This window comes from Xyrauchen texanus, chromosome 4, assembly GCF_025860055.1.
Source record: "Xyrauchen texanus isolate HMW12.3.18 chromosome 4, RBS_HiC_50CHRs, whole genome shotgun sequence".
Lineage (NCBI taxonomy): Eukaryota > Metazoa > Chordata > Actinopteri > Cypriniformes > Catostomidae > Xyrauchen > Xyrauchen texanus.
The window spans coordinates 16,682,451-16,699,842 of NC_068279.1; the positions used below are offsets into that span (position 1 = coordinate 16,682,451).

The 17,392-nt window shown below is 39.8% G+C and overlaps 1 protein-coding gene across 1 annotated transcript; it reads right to left on the bottom strand.

Moving 5' to 3' along the window:
- Nucleotides 1-5,237: 5,237 nt before the first annotated feature.
- LOC127641024 (cytochrome P450 1A1-like) lies at nt 5,238-15,014 on the bottom strand. Its single transcript, XM_052123765.1, has 7 exons — nt 14,909-15,014; nt 12,901-13,739; nt 11,197-11,320; nt 10,440-10,529; nt 6,604-6,727; nt 6,414-6,500; nt 5,238-6,265 (listed from the first exon to the last, which is right to left on the bottom strand). The coding sequence occupies exons 2-7, from the start codon at nt 13,729-13,731 to the stop codon at nt 5,983-5,985; spliced, it is 1,539 nt and encodes a 512-aa protein (XP_051979725.1). The 5' UTR covers nt 13,732-13,739; nt 14,909-15,014; the 3' UTR covers nt 5,238-5,982.
- Between the last annotated feature and the right edge of the window lie 2,378 nt (nt 15,015-17,392).

The window sequence follows — 17,392 nt, forward strand, 5'->3', positions numbered from 1 at the left end:
CCCCCACCCATAAGCGCTGCCCATACAGTTTCAAACAATTCTCTGGCTCATGTCGCAAGCATCACAGATGTGACGCGCGAGCCAAGAAACTCCCCGCTAAGAGCGGGAAGCTTTATGAAAGTGGCGCGCGTGCCTATTACAATGTATGCACCCCCACCTGTAAACACTGTCTATACAGTTTCAAACATTTCTCCAGCTCACGATGCGAGCATTACGGAGATAGCGTGCGTGCCTGTAAGCTCACACGCACCCCTGCACTCGGCACTCAACACTCGCCTCCAGGGAAAACGCGCAATGCCCCCTTTTTCTTCTCAAAGAGCACGGACGCGCTTGCCCAAGTCTGGCCGAGCCGCCCCTTGTATGCTTTTCCCCTGATCATGATGCTACCTCAGGTCATCAGTCGGATCAGGGAAGTGAGATGTGCAGTGCTCCTGGTAGCCCCACTCTGGAACAACCAAACGTGGTTTCCAGAACTGATGCAGATGATGCAATCTGCCCCATGGCCGATTCTGTTGAGGCTAGACCTCCTCAGGCAGGCCAGCGGGATGATTCTTCATCCCGCCCGATCTGTGGGCCCTCCATGCATGGCCCCTCAATGGGTTCCCGAGAACCTCCCCAGTGGAGTTTTGAGAACCATCACTGAGGCGCGAGCACCCTCTACGAGGCTTATATGCCCAAAAGTGGAAAGTGTTCAGTGACTGGTGTGATACCAAGAGCTTGAACCCCAAATCGTGTGAGATACCATGTGTACTCGCCTTTTGCAAGAGCTGCTGGAGGCGGGCCACACACCCTCCACGCTCAAAGTCTATGTGGCTGCCATAGCGCGTCACACAATCCTGATAAAGGGCGTTCATTAGGGAAAAACGACCTAATCATTCGTTTCCTAAGAGGCTAGGAGGATGAACCCTCCTCGCCCCCCCTCGGTGCCGATCTGGGACCTGGCCACGGTCTCTGGACGCACTCAAGAGTGCCCCGTTCGAACCTCTCCAAACCGTGCACCTTAAACAGCTCTTGCTGGCGCTCGCCTCAGTCAAGAGAGTGGGCGACCTGCACGCGCTGTCATCAAGCGCTGCTTGCCTGGAATTTGGACCTAACGACTGCAGAGTTGTCCTTAGGCAAAGCACGGGTATATTCCTAAAGTGCTCTCCACACCCTTCAGAGCACAGGTGATATCTCTGGCAGCGTTATCGTCCCCAGCAGATGAAAGTGACGCTAATTTACTCTGCCCGGTCAGGGCGCTCAGAGTATATTTGGAACGTTCTGCCCTGTTCAGACAAACGGAACAATTATTCGTATGCTTTGGCGGCCGCACTAAAGGTCTCACAGTCTCAAAGCAAAGAATATCGCGCTGGATAGTGGATGCTATAGCGCTAACTTATGAAGCCAAGGGCCTTCAATGCCCTTTAGGCGTCAGAGCTCACTCTACGAGGAGCATGGCCTCCTCGTGGGCTTGGTCGAGTGGGATACCCATTGAAGATATTTGTGCGTCGGCGGGCTGGGCCTCGCCTTCGACATTTATCAGGTTTTATAACCTACAGGTCCCCTCATTGCATTCCAACATTCTATCAGCCTGACTGTAGAATGGACTGGAGTATGTATATGCTGAGCATTATCTCCTCCCTTATAAGGTCCGTCTCTGACCGACTTAGAGGATTTTTTTATGCATATCAGTACATAGAAAAAATGCATTCCAACATTCTATCAGCCTGACTGTAGAATGGACTGGAGAATGTATATGCTGAGCATTATATCCTCCCTTATAAGGTCCGTCTCTGACTGAGAGGATTTTTTATGCATATCAGTACATAGAAAACTCAGTACATAAGATATGTGCTTGTGTTTGTACTATGAGCGCCCCACCATGGACCACCTTGGAGGGGCGCTCTATAATATCCCATTATGTAGCTCGCCGTTGGCCGGCTTGTGGAATAATCACTTTGCTTTAAGGTTCAGGCATCTGCCTCTGGCTTTATAGAGCGAAGTCAGCACGCACAGCGTTTTACATGGTGTTCCCATAGCGTAAGCTACTTACGCAATAGGAGAGACCTCTCGATAGGGAACGACTTGGTTACTAACGTAACCTCGGTTCCCTGAGAGGAGGGAACGAGTATTGCGTAAGCTGCCGTGCTTGTGCTTGGTCAGTTCGCTTCAGTCGATTGAACCTAAAGGAACTCGTATGACGGGGTGCCCATTATATAGCCTGGCTATGCTAATTTCGGCGGGCTCTGAGCCATTGGTCGCGCGTTCAGAGTCGCCCCATCATTGGTTCGAGCAGTTGCCGCAGCACAGCCAATGACCGAGCTGCCTCGCTCATTACTGTCTGCTGTGCAGCTGCAATGCGTTTTACATAAAGACTTCAATATTTCTCGAGAAACAGAGTTTTCCCATAGCATAAGCTACTTACGCAATACTCGTTCCCTCCTCTCAGGGAAACGAGGTTACGTTAGTAACCGAGTCGGCTTTGAAGACCCTGAGAATTCGCCACTGGTGTAATCTAACTACAAAAATATTTACTGTAATCTAATACATTTTAGTCAAGTAGTGTAAACCTTTACATATGAAATTCTGACAGTTACTGACTTTTAATTAAGTTAATTACTTTGAATTACAGTACATTACTTTGATTACACATACTTCATAAATTATGTATTTAAAAATGAAATACATTTAAAATACTAATTATGTTTATATGTTCTTCTATTTGAATATATGTGAGAGCTGAAGGGCCTGCACCCCTTACTATGGTGTGGTGCTGAGTTTATGACTTGTGCAACAGTGAACAACATTAACATAACTTTTAATTACTTCTTCAGCACTGGCATATTTTTTTCACTTGTTTTGACTGTAAACAAGGTAATAACAAGTGAAAATCGGCCAGTACAGTAAGACAAAATGCTCTTATATTAAAAATATTTTAAAAAAAAAGCCTAAATATCTTGTGCAGAGTAAATGTATCTTAATTTTTTTTTATTTTTTTTTAAGTAATCGTGCCTGGTAACAGGTGCATGTAAAATGGCTAGAAATGGCATTTTAGCATAGCATACAGCTAAATATTCACATGAAAATATACACAAGGTTAACACTTTCTGCTGCTCCAAAATTACTTCAAAACCCCACAGAGTGTACAAAACACATCCTTTTCTGATTTAATTGAGGCCATATCCACCTTTTCATTGAAAACCATTTAAGAGCACCCTCTGTCTGATCGTGTGATTGTAACAAATCACAAGAAAATGTTTCATCTCTGGTCAAACATTTCTTGGATTGTTATGTATATAAATGTATAAAAATAAAATTTTGTATTTGAAATATGTAATCCCATTTCTTGTATTCCATTACCCCACAGCTCTGTTAGAAAGTAAAGTAATGAGTAATGTGATAACTTTTTCAAATAAGTAATCAATACATTTATCTGATTACAATTTTAGAGAAGTAATTGTAGGTACTGAGTACTTTTCCTGTGGTAATATGTTGTTTTTGTCATTTTTGGCAGTTCAGTTTGGCATTCTTGACCGTTTCGAGCAGGTGTGGACTCTATAGGGAGAACCTGTCACAAAGCAAGAGCAAGTCATAGACCCAAGAGCAAAATGATGATTTAGTTACAATAAATCATCATTTTAATTGTGCTGGCGAAGACTGGAGATCCTGGCACCGGCTGCAGTTAAGAGGAATCCTCTGTTGAAGCTTTGTGAGCGAAGAGAACAAGTGTACAGCATATTGGAAGGCAATCATGGCGGTACTTCACACCCAGACCTCTGCGCTCAACATAAAGACAGGACACGAAACACAAGACAGAACATGGGGCAATAATGTCATGGTCCTGTCAGACAAAAACACAACCTGGCAAGGTGACAGGACAGTGACATGACTGTGAGCATTGGCAGATGCAACTAGGAACCCCCTCCATGGTTGAGGGCAGAGACTGGGGAACGGCCTCCTTGCCCGTGAGCATCAGCAGAGACTGGGGAACAGCCTCCGTGGCCGAGAGCACTGAAAGAAATGGGGAAACAGCCTCCGTTGCTGTGGGCACCGGTAGTGACGGGAACAGTCTCCGTGGCTGTAGGCACTGGCAGTGACAGGGGAACAGCCTCTGTGGCTGTGAGCACTGGCAGTGACAGGGGAACAGCCTCTGTGGCTGTGAAGACTGACACGGACTGGAGAACAGTCTCTGTGGCTGTGGGGACAGGAAGTGACAGGGGAGTAACCTCCATGGCTGTGAGCACATGCAGTGACTGGGGAACAGCTTCCACAGATGGGAGCACTGGAAGTGACAGGGGAACAGCCTCCATTGCTGTGAAGACTGACATGGACTGGGGAACAGCCTCCATTGCTGTGAGCACAGGCAGTGAACGGGGAATGACCTCCATGGTCGTGGGCAGTGGCAGGGGCAGGGAAACGACCTCTAAGGTTGTGGGCACTGAAAGGGACAGGTCAACAGCCTCCATGGCTGTGAGCACAGGCAGTGACTGGAGAACAGCTTCAACAGCAGTGAGCACAGGCAGTGAGTGGGAAAGGACATCTGTGGCCATGAGCGCTGACAGTGGAAGAAGAACGGCTTCCATGGCCGTGGGACCTGGTACTGTTAGGGAAATGGCCTTCGTGGCCATAGACACTGGCAGCGGCAGTGGACTGGCCTCCATAACCATGGACGCTGTCAGCGGCAGGGGAACGGCTTCCGTTGCTGTGAACGCTAGCAGGGAAGAGGGAATGGTCTCCATGGCTATGGCTGCTGGCAGCAGTAGAGAAACAGCCTCCGTGGATGCTGGCAGCAGCAGGGGAACGGCCTCTGTGGTGCCCAGCTCCTCCTCCTCCCCCTCAGGCGGTGACAGGTTCATCAAACTGGACCATCAGGACTTGGCACTTGGAAGCCATATCAACGTCCATAACGTTCCCTTTGGCTCCGCAATCTTTCTTACAACTCACAACTGGACCCGTGTGCTCAACACAAAGAGTGTTGAAATAAGAAGTAAATGCTGAATTAAATAAAAAACTTAAATAAGCAGTAAATGCACATTTTAAGAGTTAATTAGGTAATTTATTCAGTTACATTCTATGCTGTTAAAGGAAAAACATGAGTTTAGCTGTATTGTAGAGACGTCACAACTTTAAAAGATTTAAACTTGATGTTATTTAAAACTACAACTTGATAGTCAATGCTATATTAAAGTGTATTATTTTTATCATTAAAATGTATTCGTTAATACAATGCCATTTATACAATTATATTCGTATACAGTATATATAAAACAAGCTCTATCTCTCTCTGTCTCTTGCACTTTTAAAAGGCATACTTATTTTCTAACACAAAAGCAGCTATTCAACAGGCAGAACTTCAAGTTCAAAGCTTGAAAAAGTTCAAGCTAAGATGACTTAAACTCTCCTTACATTTGTTGTGCCTGCATTAGCACTAATTTTGCATAGACATACTGAAAAATATGTGCAACAGCATACATTCAAGTATATAAATATGTTACAATTATGTTATAACATGCTGATACACTCTCAGCTCACATGCACTCTGTGTCAAGGAACAGGTAATAAGCTGCAAGGATAATGTTGTATACATTTTTAACACTTATCACATAAAAATGTGTAGAAAATGAGATTTCTGATTATAACCATATGTCTGTTTTTTTTATTATTATTATATAATTAATTAGACTGCATGTGAGACTGGGAGTGCATGTCTGCAGCCAGAATGCTCTACAACAAGACTGATTTAACAAAAAGTTGTGACAACAGAACTCTTGCATGATTCAAGGCATGTACAGTATTTACTGCAGCAAACTTTAATCAATTTATTATAGTAAAATAGAGGTAGAGATAAGATCCCATGAGAAATTATTACTGTCGAGGGGCTAATTAGCTTATCAGTCCAGCGATTCCCATCATTAGCTTTGTGCTAGGACTTCAGCAAAGACTCTGTGGTATTGTGTAATATGCGCTTGCTTTGTGGCCATATAATGTAACAGTCGGAAATGTTTAGTTACGAGGTGAGATTTTTATTCGGAACAATTTGGGCTTCATGGTGAGCCCGAATGTGGAGCTCAGATCAAGCTCCTGCCCCGGAACATTCTCTATGTGCAGACAGTGGAGCAGAGTGGTTAGGAACACAAACATCTCCAGTCGGGCGAAGCTGTCACCAAGGCAACGGCGTATTCCCATTCCAAATATCATTACCTTCTCAGTTAGGTTTTTATTTAGGTGACCAGACTGAGTGAGGAACCGCTCTGGTCTGAAGGACTCTGCATCACCCCAAATCTCCCTTTTGGGCAAATTCAGACAAAAATGTATATATTTAGTTATTTGTACAGCTAATGTTAACTATTACAAAGCAAAACGCAAATGAAAAAGCCTTAGGAGACATGCATACACATATGAAGAAAACATAGGGAGAATCTGATGATAATTACATGTCGTGATTGACTTGATATTGGTTGATGAACACACATGTGTCTTTGGGAATGAAGTATCCATTGAGTGTAATGTTTTCAGTTGTGCTATAACATGTTGGAGGCAAAAGAAGAATGTGAGTTTCTGTTTAATTAGATTAAGCCAATCTTATGGCTATAGCGTTACATTAGAAAGCTTAGAAACACTTACCAGTGAGGTATAGTGAAAGGCATGTAGGATGCATGGCGGAACACCTCATATATGAATGCTTCAGTGTATGGCATATTTGGCTTGTCTTTAAACTGCGGTAGTCTGTTCATCCCAACCTGGTAATCTAGGTGAGAACATGCAACAAATAATAAACTACCATTTTAATTTAATCTTGATTTAGCAAACATGAACAGCCACACAGCTAGTTTTAACAATGGATACGTTTTTTTTTTTTTTTTTTTTTTAAAGCAAACAACTACAGCATAATGCTGGATGCTTTCATGACATACCTCTTTGGTTTCTAGATCAACTTCTGAGGAAGTCTGGTGTCAACAACTTTGTGTGATCAATTATGTGAGACCGAGTGGTTTAAACTCTCGAAGTTGAGGGAATTAGGCCCACAGAAGACTATGAAAGAACTTATTTTGAGTAGTTGACCTCAGAAATATGAGATGTGCATTGTGGGAAATAGTTGTATACTAAAAATGTTATCTAACATGCCATTTGGGTTGAAAATGCAGACAGAAATTGCAAATACTAGCATAATTTGTCTTCTTAATACTGAATTTCTACATACAAGAATGTTGTGATTTTATGCTACACATGTCTGTGCTGTACAATTATAATAATTTGCACTGTTTGCAGTCACTTCTGTGCGAAGTGTTTCAGTACCACAATAAAAATAAAAATGTGTTGAGAATTAAGTCATAACGTTACGAAAATAAAAGTAATTATAATCTATAGAATTAGAATAATCTAATAAAAGAGAATAAACTCATCAAGTTTCGTGAATAAAGTTGAAATTTACGAGATTAAAGTTAGAGTTGGGGTACTTAAGTTCGTAGTCAGAGTCATGAGTCCAATTTGAATGGACTTGGACTTGACGCAGATGCATTTTTACTCTGACTCGAGCCTTTGGGATTTTGGGAGCCCATGACATTTGATTTGTGATGCAATGAACAACATAAATAAATAAAAATAACAAAACAGAAATAAATGGGCAGTCTGTCTGCAAGCAGTTGTAGACGTAGCCAGAGTTTGTTTCACCGTAATGAACGAACAGACCTGCAGAGCTTATTCACTTATACACTTATTCAACTACTACGCTCAAATGTTACTATGGAGACTGCTGTATTACATCGATTACCGAGGTGGCTCTCATGACAAAAACAAAGACAGGTATGTAGCAATGCACTAGAAACTACAAGGCCATTTCGCACAGCGCGGGACCTAACAAATGGTAAAATCACACGCAACATTTTTGCAGCCAAGACGGTGCTCACATAGCAGTTTTGTCATGATTAAGAACTACATTAAGTCAAGTCAGCCACATCATGTCTCTCACAGTTAACTAAAACAACTTATCAAAATAAAATTTAGAAAAATATTATTAATATTGGGCTATCAAGTCTTTTTAGGTGTAATGTATCCACACTTACAGGCATCTGTATTCTCTTGTGGTCCACGCAGTGTTGTTAACTTTAACTGGTCCTTGATTAATAAACTGTAACTTTTTAAATAGTCTGGGAAAATGTTTTATTTCTAAAGCAGACTGCAGGGGGCCTGGGTTGCTCAGCAAGTAAAGAAGCTGACTACCACACCTGGAGTCGCAAGTGCGAATCCAGGGCGTGCTGAGTGAATCCAGTCAGGCTTCCTAAGCAACCTGTTTGCCTGGTTGCTAGGGTGGGTAGTGTCTCATTGAGTTAATCTCGTCGTGGTCGCTATAATGTGGTTCTCGCTCTCGGTGGGGCACATTGCGAGTTGTGCGTGGATGCTGCGGAGAATAGAGTGAAGGCTCCACACACGCCATGTCTCCGCAGTAATACTCAACAAGACACGTGATAAGATGCGTGGATTGATGGTCTCAGATGCGGAGGAACTGCGATTCGTCCTCCGCCACCCGGATTGAGGCGAGTCACTACAAGAGGACCTAGAGCGCATTGGGAATTGGGCATGCCAAATTGGGGAGAAAAGGGGAGGAAAAAAAAAGCAACTCTTAAAAACATATAAACGGCTCCTATTTAGTGTTTTTCTATTTTAAAAGCATCCATGAGTTGCTTAAAATATGTTTTTTTACATTTGAAATATGAAGTTATTTTTGGGCAGCGAAATGTTGTTTTTATAATTTAATTATAGATTGCGTGATCAGAGGTCCCCGTTTATTACACAGAGCAGTCACAGGATTTGGTAGGGTCACTGATTTTTTTCCCCCCTTAAATTTAATCTCCTCATTGTCCTTCTCGTTATTGTCTCTGGTATTGTTTGCAGAGAAGAACATTTATTTTGTTGTGTCGCATGTTGATTTGACGATGCATTCATTCTAGTCTTCAGCAAATCAGCGTGTGTATGGAGAGTCAAAACAGCACTGTTTCTTTACAATTAATATTATTATTAATATATTAGGATCATCTTCTCTACCATCTTCTCTCATATTGGCTGTTGCTCCCGGAAGTCGCTCTTCATTTGCATAAAGTAAAAAATTGCATCGCTGAAGACACCCACATCCGGTGGCTAATTCGCCATCGCTCGTGTTGCCGTAAGTCGCCAGCTCTCATTGAAAATGAATGAGATGAGGTCATTTTGTCACTGCGTGTTGCTGGTAGTGTGAACGCAGCTTAACTTCTCAGCGAGTGCTAATTACTACTATGTTGACTCATTATTTTCCCAAACCAGTTGGCAGATAGAGACAAAAAATACATTTCTGTATATGTATTAGTTTTTAGATAGGGTTAATTTTAGATCAAACTAAACTAAATTGAAAGGCCAAATTGAAAATGAAGTAGAAATAAAAAACATTACAATTCGAAACAATAATAACTCTGGTTTTAATGACTAATGCAGCTTTCACTTTCTTTAGTCTATGTTTGAGTGGCGGGGAAAAAGCAACAAATAACTGAAATGTCAACAGAACATAATAAGAATTGTGTTGAAGGACAGTTTTGTCTTCATACACCTAAATAAGGTGCTTCCTTTGTGAAACCACTTTGAAGTTTGTTCAGCAGGAAACTAATCATAAAATATAGAGGTGTTTTTGTAACATTTATATTGACAATTTTGTTTTCTTAGTTGTCAAAGTTAAAATAAGCTTAAAATATTGATGTTTGAGTTTACGGTTACAATTTGAATTCAGATTATAAACAGATTAATTTGGCCCCTTTTGGACTCGACTCGGAATCTGCCTTTTATGGACTCAGTCTTGAGTCTGACTCGGTCTTGGACTTGTCGATTATTTAAAGACTCAGACTCAACTAAGGTGGACTTGAACCCAACACTAATTAAAGTATCAATATTTTAAGGATAAAGTCAAGAATAAAGTTGAAGTAGTAATATTTTGCAAATAAAGTCAAAATTATGAGAATTCAGTTGGAATATTAGGAGAATAAAATCATAGCAATTTTTTATTAAAATAGTTATGTTTTGAGAATTAAGTGGTAAAGTTATAATAAAGTAATAAAATTAGAGGTACTTCTGGCCCTGTAGATCTGATAATTTTTTTTATTATTGAAATCTCATTTAACTAAATAAGTTCCTGTCTGTGGCAAATTCCTAATTTTCCTAAAGACCAAAACAAGCGTGGCCGAAAAGGAGAAAGTTGAGTTCTATTGCATTCAGACTTTATAAGCTTTAAATATCTCGTACGCATTGCTTTCAAAATAGTGGATTTGATTTTACATTGTTTTTGGTTTCCTGTGTCTGTCATAGCAAACCACGGCCAATTGAGATCCAGTTTCCCCAAGATGCAGAAGGATAGCTGAAGAAATGGATATGCATGAGGGAAAAATGCATTGTTTCCAATAAACAGAATGTTGTTTTCATTGGCCCTTTTGGTTCTTTACCAATCTCCCTGAAGAGTTTAGCCTGAATGTCTGGAAACTTGATTAGATATAAAAGGCTCCAGTGTAAACCTGTGATGATAGTGTCAAAACCTAAGAAGAAGAAGAAAAAAGAGGCATTGATTATGATTATAATCTGTAAATGGCCTCAGAAAACAAAGGGCAACCAAATCGGCAATAGACATAATTGCGAAAGATTAAACATTCTTGGTTTAAGATTCTCAGGCTCCTCACAGGGGTCTGCTAAACACTCTTTAATGGTCTAGAACTAAGATGCATAAATTGATACAAGAATGAATGATGTAAGCAAAGACCACATGAAAAAAAAAATACATCTAAAGCAAATTCTCAGAAGAACTCAAATTCTGATACTGGTAGATCAGTCTGCAGTGCCTCCCCTGTGACAAGAGCACAGAGCAAGGAAAAACATCTGGTTCTGGATACAAATGTATGTCTTTAACTAGCGAAGCTATTAGTGTAATAACATCCCATGGAGGAGGACTGCAATCCTGAAAGGCATGTGTTTATATCTGGCAATGTCTAAAAGTGTGATGAAACATCTCATGTAATCACTGCATAGATGTTTTAATAAATGCTTCAGTTAATGAATTGTTACCTAACAATCTCCACAATGTTTCTAGATCTCTGCACACATGCTCATAATTTTGATTCACGGTTCTGTTCTACTTCTAATAGAATAACAGTATTGTTGAATACAATGGTGTTCACATTCTCTCATTTAGTCTCTCTGGTTTCTCACCAGCTCCAAAGATGTCAATGACACTGTGCACGATCTGTGAGTTGCTGAGCATGGCTTTTTCCCCGTCCTCCTGTCTGTCCTCACTCATCGCAATCAGAGCATCAGTGATGTCCCGGATACAGTTCTGCACAAAATCAAAATCAATGTCAAGATAATCAGACTTTCACTGTCTAAAAAAAGTGTAAGAAAATTAAATATATATACTGTGATATCTATTAAAAGCACTATTTCTCATATCACATTTTCTTCCTAGCAATGTATACATGTGTGCTTTTCCCTGGATTATTAATGCCAAATTAAAAATTCAAATGTGCATAGGAGCCAAGGGCGGACTTGGAAGAGAAATGGGTCCTGGATTGCAAATATCTGGTGCAAAAGTTGTTGAGTTGGTGTTCCGGTTCTCCCTATGGCCAGTCTGCCCCTGATGGGAGCATTTTAGGATGTGAAACAAAACAGAAACAAAGGCTCACTTCACAGATGCTCCAAAGAATAAATTCAAGTCTCGTAGCAGCACAGTCTTTACATTTTAGAGTACACCTTAGGTTCTAGTAAGAGCCATATATTTTATAGCTAGCAACAACAATGTAAGGAACATAAGCAGAAACTTACATGGTAAAGTCAACATTATAAAAATACAATAATATAATTAAATAATTTTATTAAAAAAGGACATACAGTGGACAATTACTGTCAAAAGTTCTTCCGATTAAATCTAGCAATAAATGAGAATAGTATATGGAATTGAAGTCTAATTACAATTCTTTCCATTTTTCCTTGGAAACTCATACACTCAACTCTAGAAACAATCCCCAACCCCCCTAATACTAATTATGTGACTTCAAATGTCATCCTTAATAATGTTGATAACCATAAAAATACATTTCGACTTGTCCCTCATTTTCTTTGCAAAAGTAAAATCGAGGCAATTCCAATGAAAGTGAATGGGGCCCATTTTTTGAGGGTTTAAAGGCAGAAATGTGAAGTTTATAATTTTATAAAAGTGCTTACATTAATTCTTTTGTTAAAACTCATGTGTTATTTCAGCTGTAAAGTTATTTAAATCATTGTACAGGATTACAGGGTTTTCTGTGTTAGATCGTCATATAACTTTACACAGAAAAGTTAAATGAGTGATTTCATCACACTAAAATCATGGTAACATGCATATTGTTTTGTGGTTTTACAGTACTTCTGAAACAGTGAGTATTTTAACATTTATGGATTGGCCTCATTCACTTCCATTCTGGTGCCTAACACAGATTTTTTTTAAAGAAATGAAGGGACGTTGAAATTAAGTTTTGTGGGAATCAACAATATGCCACAAATGCTGTCGATTGAGCTTAACTTGTATTGCACTAGGAAAAATACTTAAAGTTCTTCAAATGAAGTGCAAACATATAAGCTATATTAATGGATTTTTTTGATAGTGAACTTTGAGACAGTGGAGCTGTCAAGCTTCATAATCCATAAAACCTGTCAAACTTCACCATCTGTCTGTCCACTCATCTGATCTCACCTCCACTTTATGAGAAGAGATGCAATGTGATCCTCCTGACACTAACAATATGCCAATAATCTTTGTGTTCAGTCTCAGTACAAATAAGCATTTTCCTGCAGGAATGTTTTGTCTACTCATCACTTTATTCTGATATGCAGCTCTGACAGAATAGCATACTAGAGGTTATTGTAAATTCTCTTCAATACCCTATCAAAAGTGATGAGATGTTCCTTGATGTTGCGCTCCATAAAGTTGTTCATCCTGTCAATGTATTGGACCATCTTTCTGAGAGATGGACTGGGCAGGTAGCGGAAGATGGGGAAAAAGTCTGCCAGATTTCCAGCAGCAAAGATGCGCAGCACTTCGTTATTGATGTGGACGATGGTGAGGAACTCTTTATCATTATGTGCATATCGCTTCCCAAAGCACAGTGTGCAAACCACATTGGCAACCGAGGTCACCAGCAGCTTGACAGGGTCGAGCCCTCCATCTCCAGCCTCATCTCCCTGAACCTTCAGAGCCTCGACCATCTCCACCGCCTCTGTACATATACACTGCTCCAGGAGACAAGATGCACTTGAGTCCCGGGCTTCAGCTTGAGAGAAGTTCCTCAGGGCATTTCTGCAGATCTTTTTGTGAAGTAACCAAGCTTCACCATACTTCTCACTAAACGTCATACTGGTGCCATTAGCAACTGCAGAGAAGGTGAAAAGATCAGGCCGCCCAGCAAACGCCTCTCCTTGCCGTACCAGAGCCTCCTTGATTGTGGAATAGCCACTCAAAACCACCACTACAAGAGAACCCATCTTCATCTGGAACACATCTCCGTACTGAGACCTCAGGTTGGTTAGGGACAAATGGATCTGTTCTCCCAGCTGGAGAAGGTTGCCTATTAGAGGCCAGGGTCTGGGACCCGGGGGCAAGGAGCAGCTTGGTCCTCTCCGCCAACTATGGAGAGCCAGCAAGAGCAGAGTGAAGCAACAGAGGACTACAGTCACTCCAGATGCCATCATGCGGTAGACCTCCTCAAGAAACATGGCATATGCTGCAAAAAATATGGAACTATATTTAGACAATGACTAAGCTATTTAAAGCTCAATAGAATTTATTTTAAAGCATCAAGTTGTAGAGCTATTACATTCATCATTTGTAATATGCAATTGATTTAAAATAACACCCAATTGATTAGTTCCTCAAGTGTCTTAAGTGTCCAATTTTACCAGCTGTCCCATTTACCTAGATTCACCCTAAAACACAAAAATATGCATGGAGGGACTAGTTGCTCTCGGTGTAAAGAGCACTTATCACACAGTCAACATTTGCACTCAAATAATCTGGTGGAAACAGATATTGAAGATAAACTGCGCCTTGAAGTTTTGCTGCAGTGGTGTAGTGTGTAAAGATAGAATGTGCATTTTTCGTGCGGAAGGACATGTGTTCAATTTCCTCTTTTGTCCAACTTTTACCCATACCCTTTCTTTAATAGGCTACTACATTTAATAATAAATACAAATTAACACAAAGTTTGATTACCTCGCAGTGATTTGATCTGGGTAAATATACGTTTTTTTGGCACAGAAGCCACAGTTTTATTGCAATTAACCATAGTGTTACTACAGTAATATGGTGTTAATATAGTAACTATGCTTAATTTAGTGGTTACTATGATTTTACTGCAAAATGTCATAGTGATACTATGGTTACTGTAGTAAAACCATGGTCAATTTTGTAAAGTAAGGTTAGGGTTAGGTTTAGGGGTAGGGGTAAGGTGTAGGGTGTCTGTGGGACTCTAAATAAACTCAATAAGCACAATGCTTTTTAAATAGGAGTGCAAATATCTGCCACAAATAGCATCTAACACTATTTGCACGTAGAATATGCTTTTTGTTGCTATTTAGACGATGTAAATAGCATCTATTGTTTTTTGCACTTAGAATACTGAGCAAATAACATCTAATAGCCTCTGACAAAATATGCAGGACTATTTTAAACATTCAATCTGTCAATAAAAAGAAGAAGGGGCGTTACAGAAAGAAAAAGGTTTAAGGAAAAGAAGAAACTTGACAATATCCGTTACTGCATGGATGTATACAATTAAACCTAAAGTATTAAATGCACCCAGAATAAGAATAGATTGAACTGAACAGAAAGAGAAAAAAGGGACATTTTCATAATGCAAATGAAACCATCTAGGTATACATATTACTATCTTACCTTTGCGTCTTCTATTGGCGAATTCCGTGATTGCCGTAAAATACTTAAAAAAAAGTTTCACTCGCAGAAAAATTGCATCGTTAAAAATCGCTCTGCGTAAGTAAGAGTCTTGTACTCAAAAGAACATGAGAACTCAGGAGGGGCGTAGGGGAAGATCTGATCTCCTATTGACCTATTGTAATCAGTTGACAAGCATGAATGTATTACATGTCTGTGAGCCAAATAAATAAAAACAGATATACTAATGAATGAAGAAATGTTAAATATAGTAAGGAAAATGTTATAGTTAAAAAAAAAAAAATCGTGTGCTTATTTCCGTAGTATGGTAGTGTCCTAAAACTACATTTTCCTAAAAACCCACAGTGCATTTAAAATCGAGGAATCAATAGCAAGCAGATTCGATTAAATCAGAATCAGAATGAGCTTTATTACCAAGTATGCTTAAACACACCCAAGGAAATTGTCGTTGCTTCCAGTGCAACGAAAATAAAAATATACATATACAATATATGCATACATACATTTTAAATATACATCTAAACATATAGGCTACGTAACAGTTAAATAAGAATAAAAGATACAACAGATTAATATGTAGGGGAGAGCGGGGCACAAACTTTTGGTTTTCTTACGTTTGTGTAGGCCTAAACGTTTGTGGTTCGATGTATTTGCATTTTTTCACATTAGTATCACACGTACCTATCTATTACACACATGTTGTCTTGTTGCATGAAAACAGCGTCTACTTTTTCGCAATCTAACTCGAAAAAGAAAGTGTAATGTTAAAACGTTACCCATAGGCGGGCACGTTGTTACGGGTGATGGGTACAATCACTGACGTGCGGTCTGGGTAGGCAAACTAGGCACTGCCTACCCTGCCAAAATTCAAAAATAAAATGTTTATTAAATAATAAACTTGTATTTGTATTTTTACTTTTTATTCTTGTGATTTATATATCCAATATGTGTGTTATTCCAATTGTTTAGACGTTATGATGACAAATGTAGCAGTTACGTATAATCAACTAAAAACAAATGGTAGAAGAAGCAGCGCTTTTACGGTCCATTCATTGCAGACGACAAGCGGAAAACCCATGTTGCGCATGCGCACTTCGATCCTGTATTCTTTAACATGTACGGCAAAAAGCACAAATCTGCTGTGCCTTTTGACGTAAATATGTTATGCCCGTAATCATCTCCGTTAAGTATCAGACATGGACCAATTAAAATCGAGATATTCCTTGACATTTGCGTAGCTAACGGCATTACACCACAGCTAGCGTACATGCCTAATCCCCGCCAAATTCAAAATCAAAATGACAGCACCGGCCGTAATCACGGAATTAAGAATTTTTTCCAACTTCCAAGCTCGATTTTAATTCCAAATATGAGTTAATTGCAAGAGGGAGGTCTACGCCAGCCTTAGATGGACTAGTACAGCAAAAGGGCCCAAAAATTATCCGATCATTTCAAACTGATTGGTATGTAAGAAAAGATTGGCTATGTGGCTGTGCTAACAATCAGCGGCTGTACTGCTATCCCTGCCTGCTTTTTTCAACCAGTCAGACTGTTTTGACTTCAGCGGGATATTGTGATTTAACAACCTGCCCGCAGCTTTAACCAAGCATGAAAAGTCGTCAGCTCACATCCAGTGTCAAATTACACTGAAAATCTTTGGAAAATCTCGGTTCGACCTGGCACTTGACGAGCAAAGGAAGCTTTATATAACCTACCACAATGAAAAGGTAAAGGATTGTTGTATTGTATCTTCTGTTATAAAGATGAAGATTGCACATAAAAAAATAAGCACATAATGTTGTAAAAAATAAACAACTTATGTTCTGTTATATGTTCTGTGTTTTGACTATTTTGTATAATAATATCTAATGAAGATATATTAACAAAATCGTATATATTATATATAAAACATATATAAAATACATATACATTTCTTGATATGCCGCGCTTGTGCGTAACGTTCACTGTTATTACGTATTATTAGCTTAAACAATAAATCAGGTAATCTGGCTTTCATAACTCAGTGCCTAGCCTCTTTAAGACATCACCGCACGTCACTGGGTACAATGTAGCATGATCTGCAGCAGATGTCATTTTATGTCAATAAGAAGCCACAGCATTGACCGAAATAATGCATGGATTGATCGATGACAAAACACACGCACACTCCCGCACGCACGCGCGCATTAAGGGGACTTGTGTAAATTATATATCTGCCTGCATGGAATTTCGTAGTTTTTTTTTTAATTGGTGCACACTTGTAACGTGCCCCGTCGCCGCAACTGGGATTTTAACCTGATCACTTCTGCTGGCTATCTGAGAATTAAAAGACTATGTAACATGCTAGCTAAAAGATTGGACATTAAAATGATTAAAATTGGTGTTTTAAATAAACAATAAAAGCAGAGATGAAAATTTACTTTCATGTGAATTTTTACTTTTGCTACTTTTAAATGAACTTTTGGC

Excerpts from the sequence above, each read along its gene's own strand:
- LOC127641024 (XM_052123765.1), bottom strand. The coding sequence starts at position 13,731 with ATGTTTCTTGAGGAGGTCTACCGCATGATGGCATCTGGAGTGACTGTA. Across the intron at positions 6,728-10,439 it reads TAAACTCTTCAGGGAGATTG|ATTACCAGGTTGGGATGAAC; the intron begins GTAAAGAACCAA and ends GTTCTCACCTAG. Across the intron at positions 6,266-6,413 it reads TATCAAGTCAATCACGACAT|GGAGATTTGGGGTGATGCAG; the intron begins GTAATTATCATC and ends TTTGCCCAAAAG.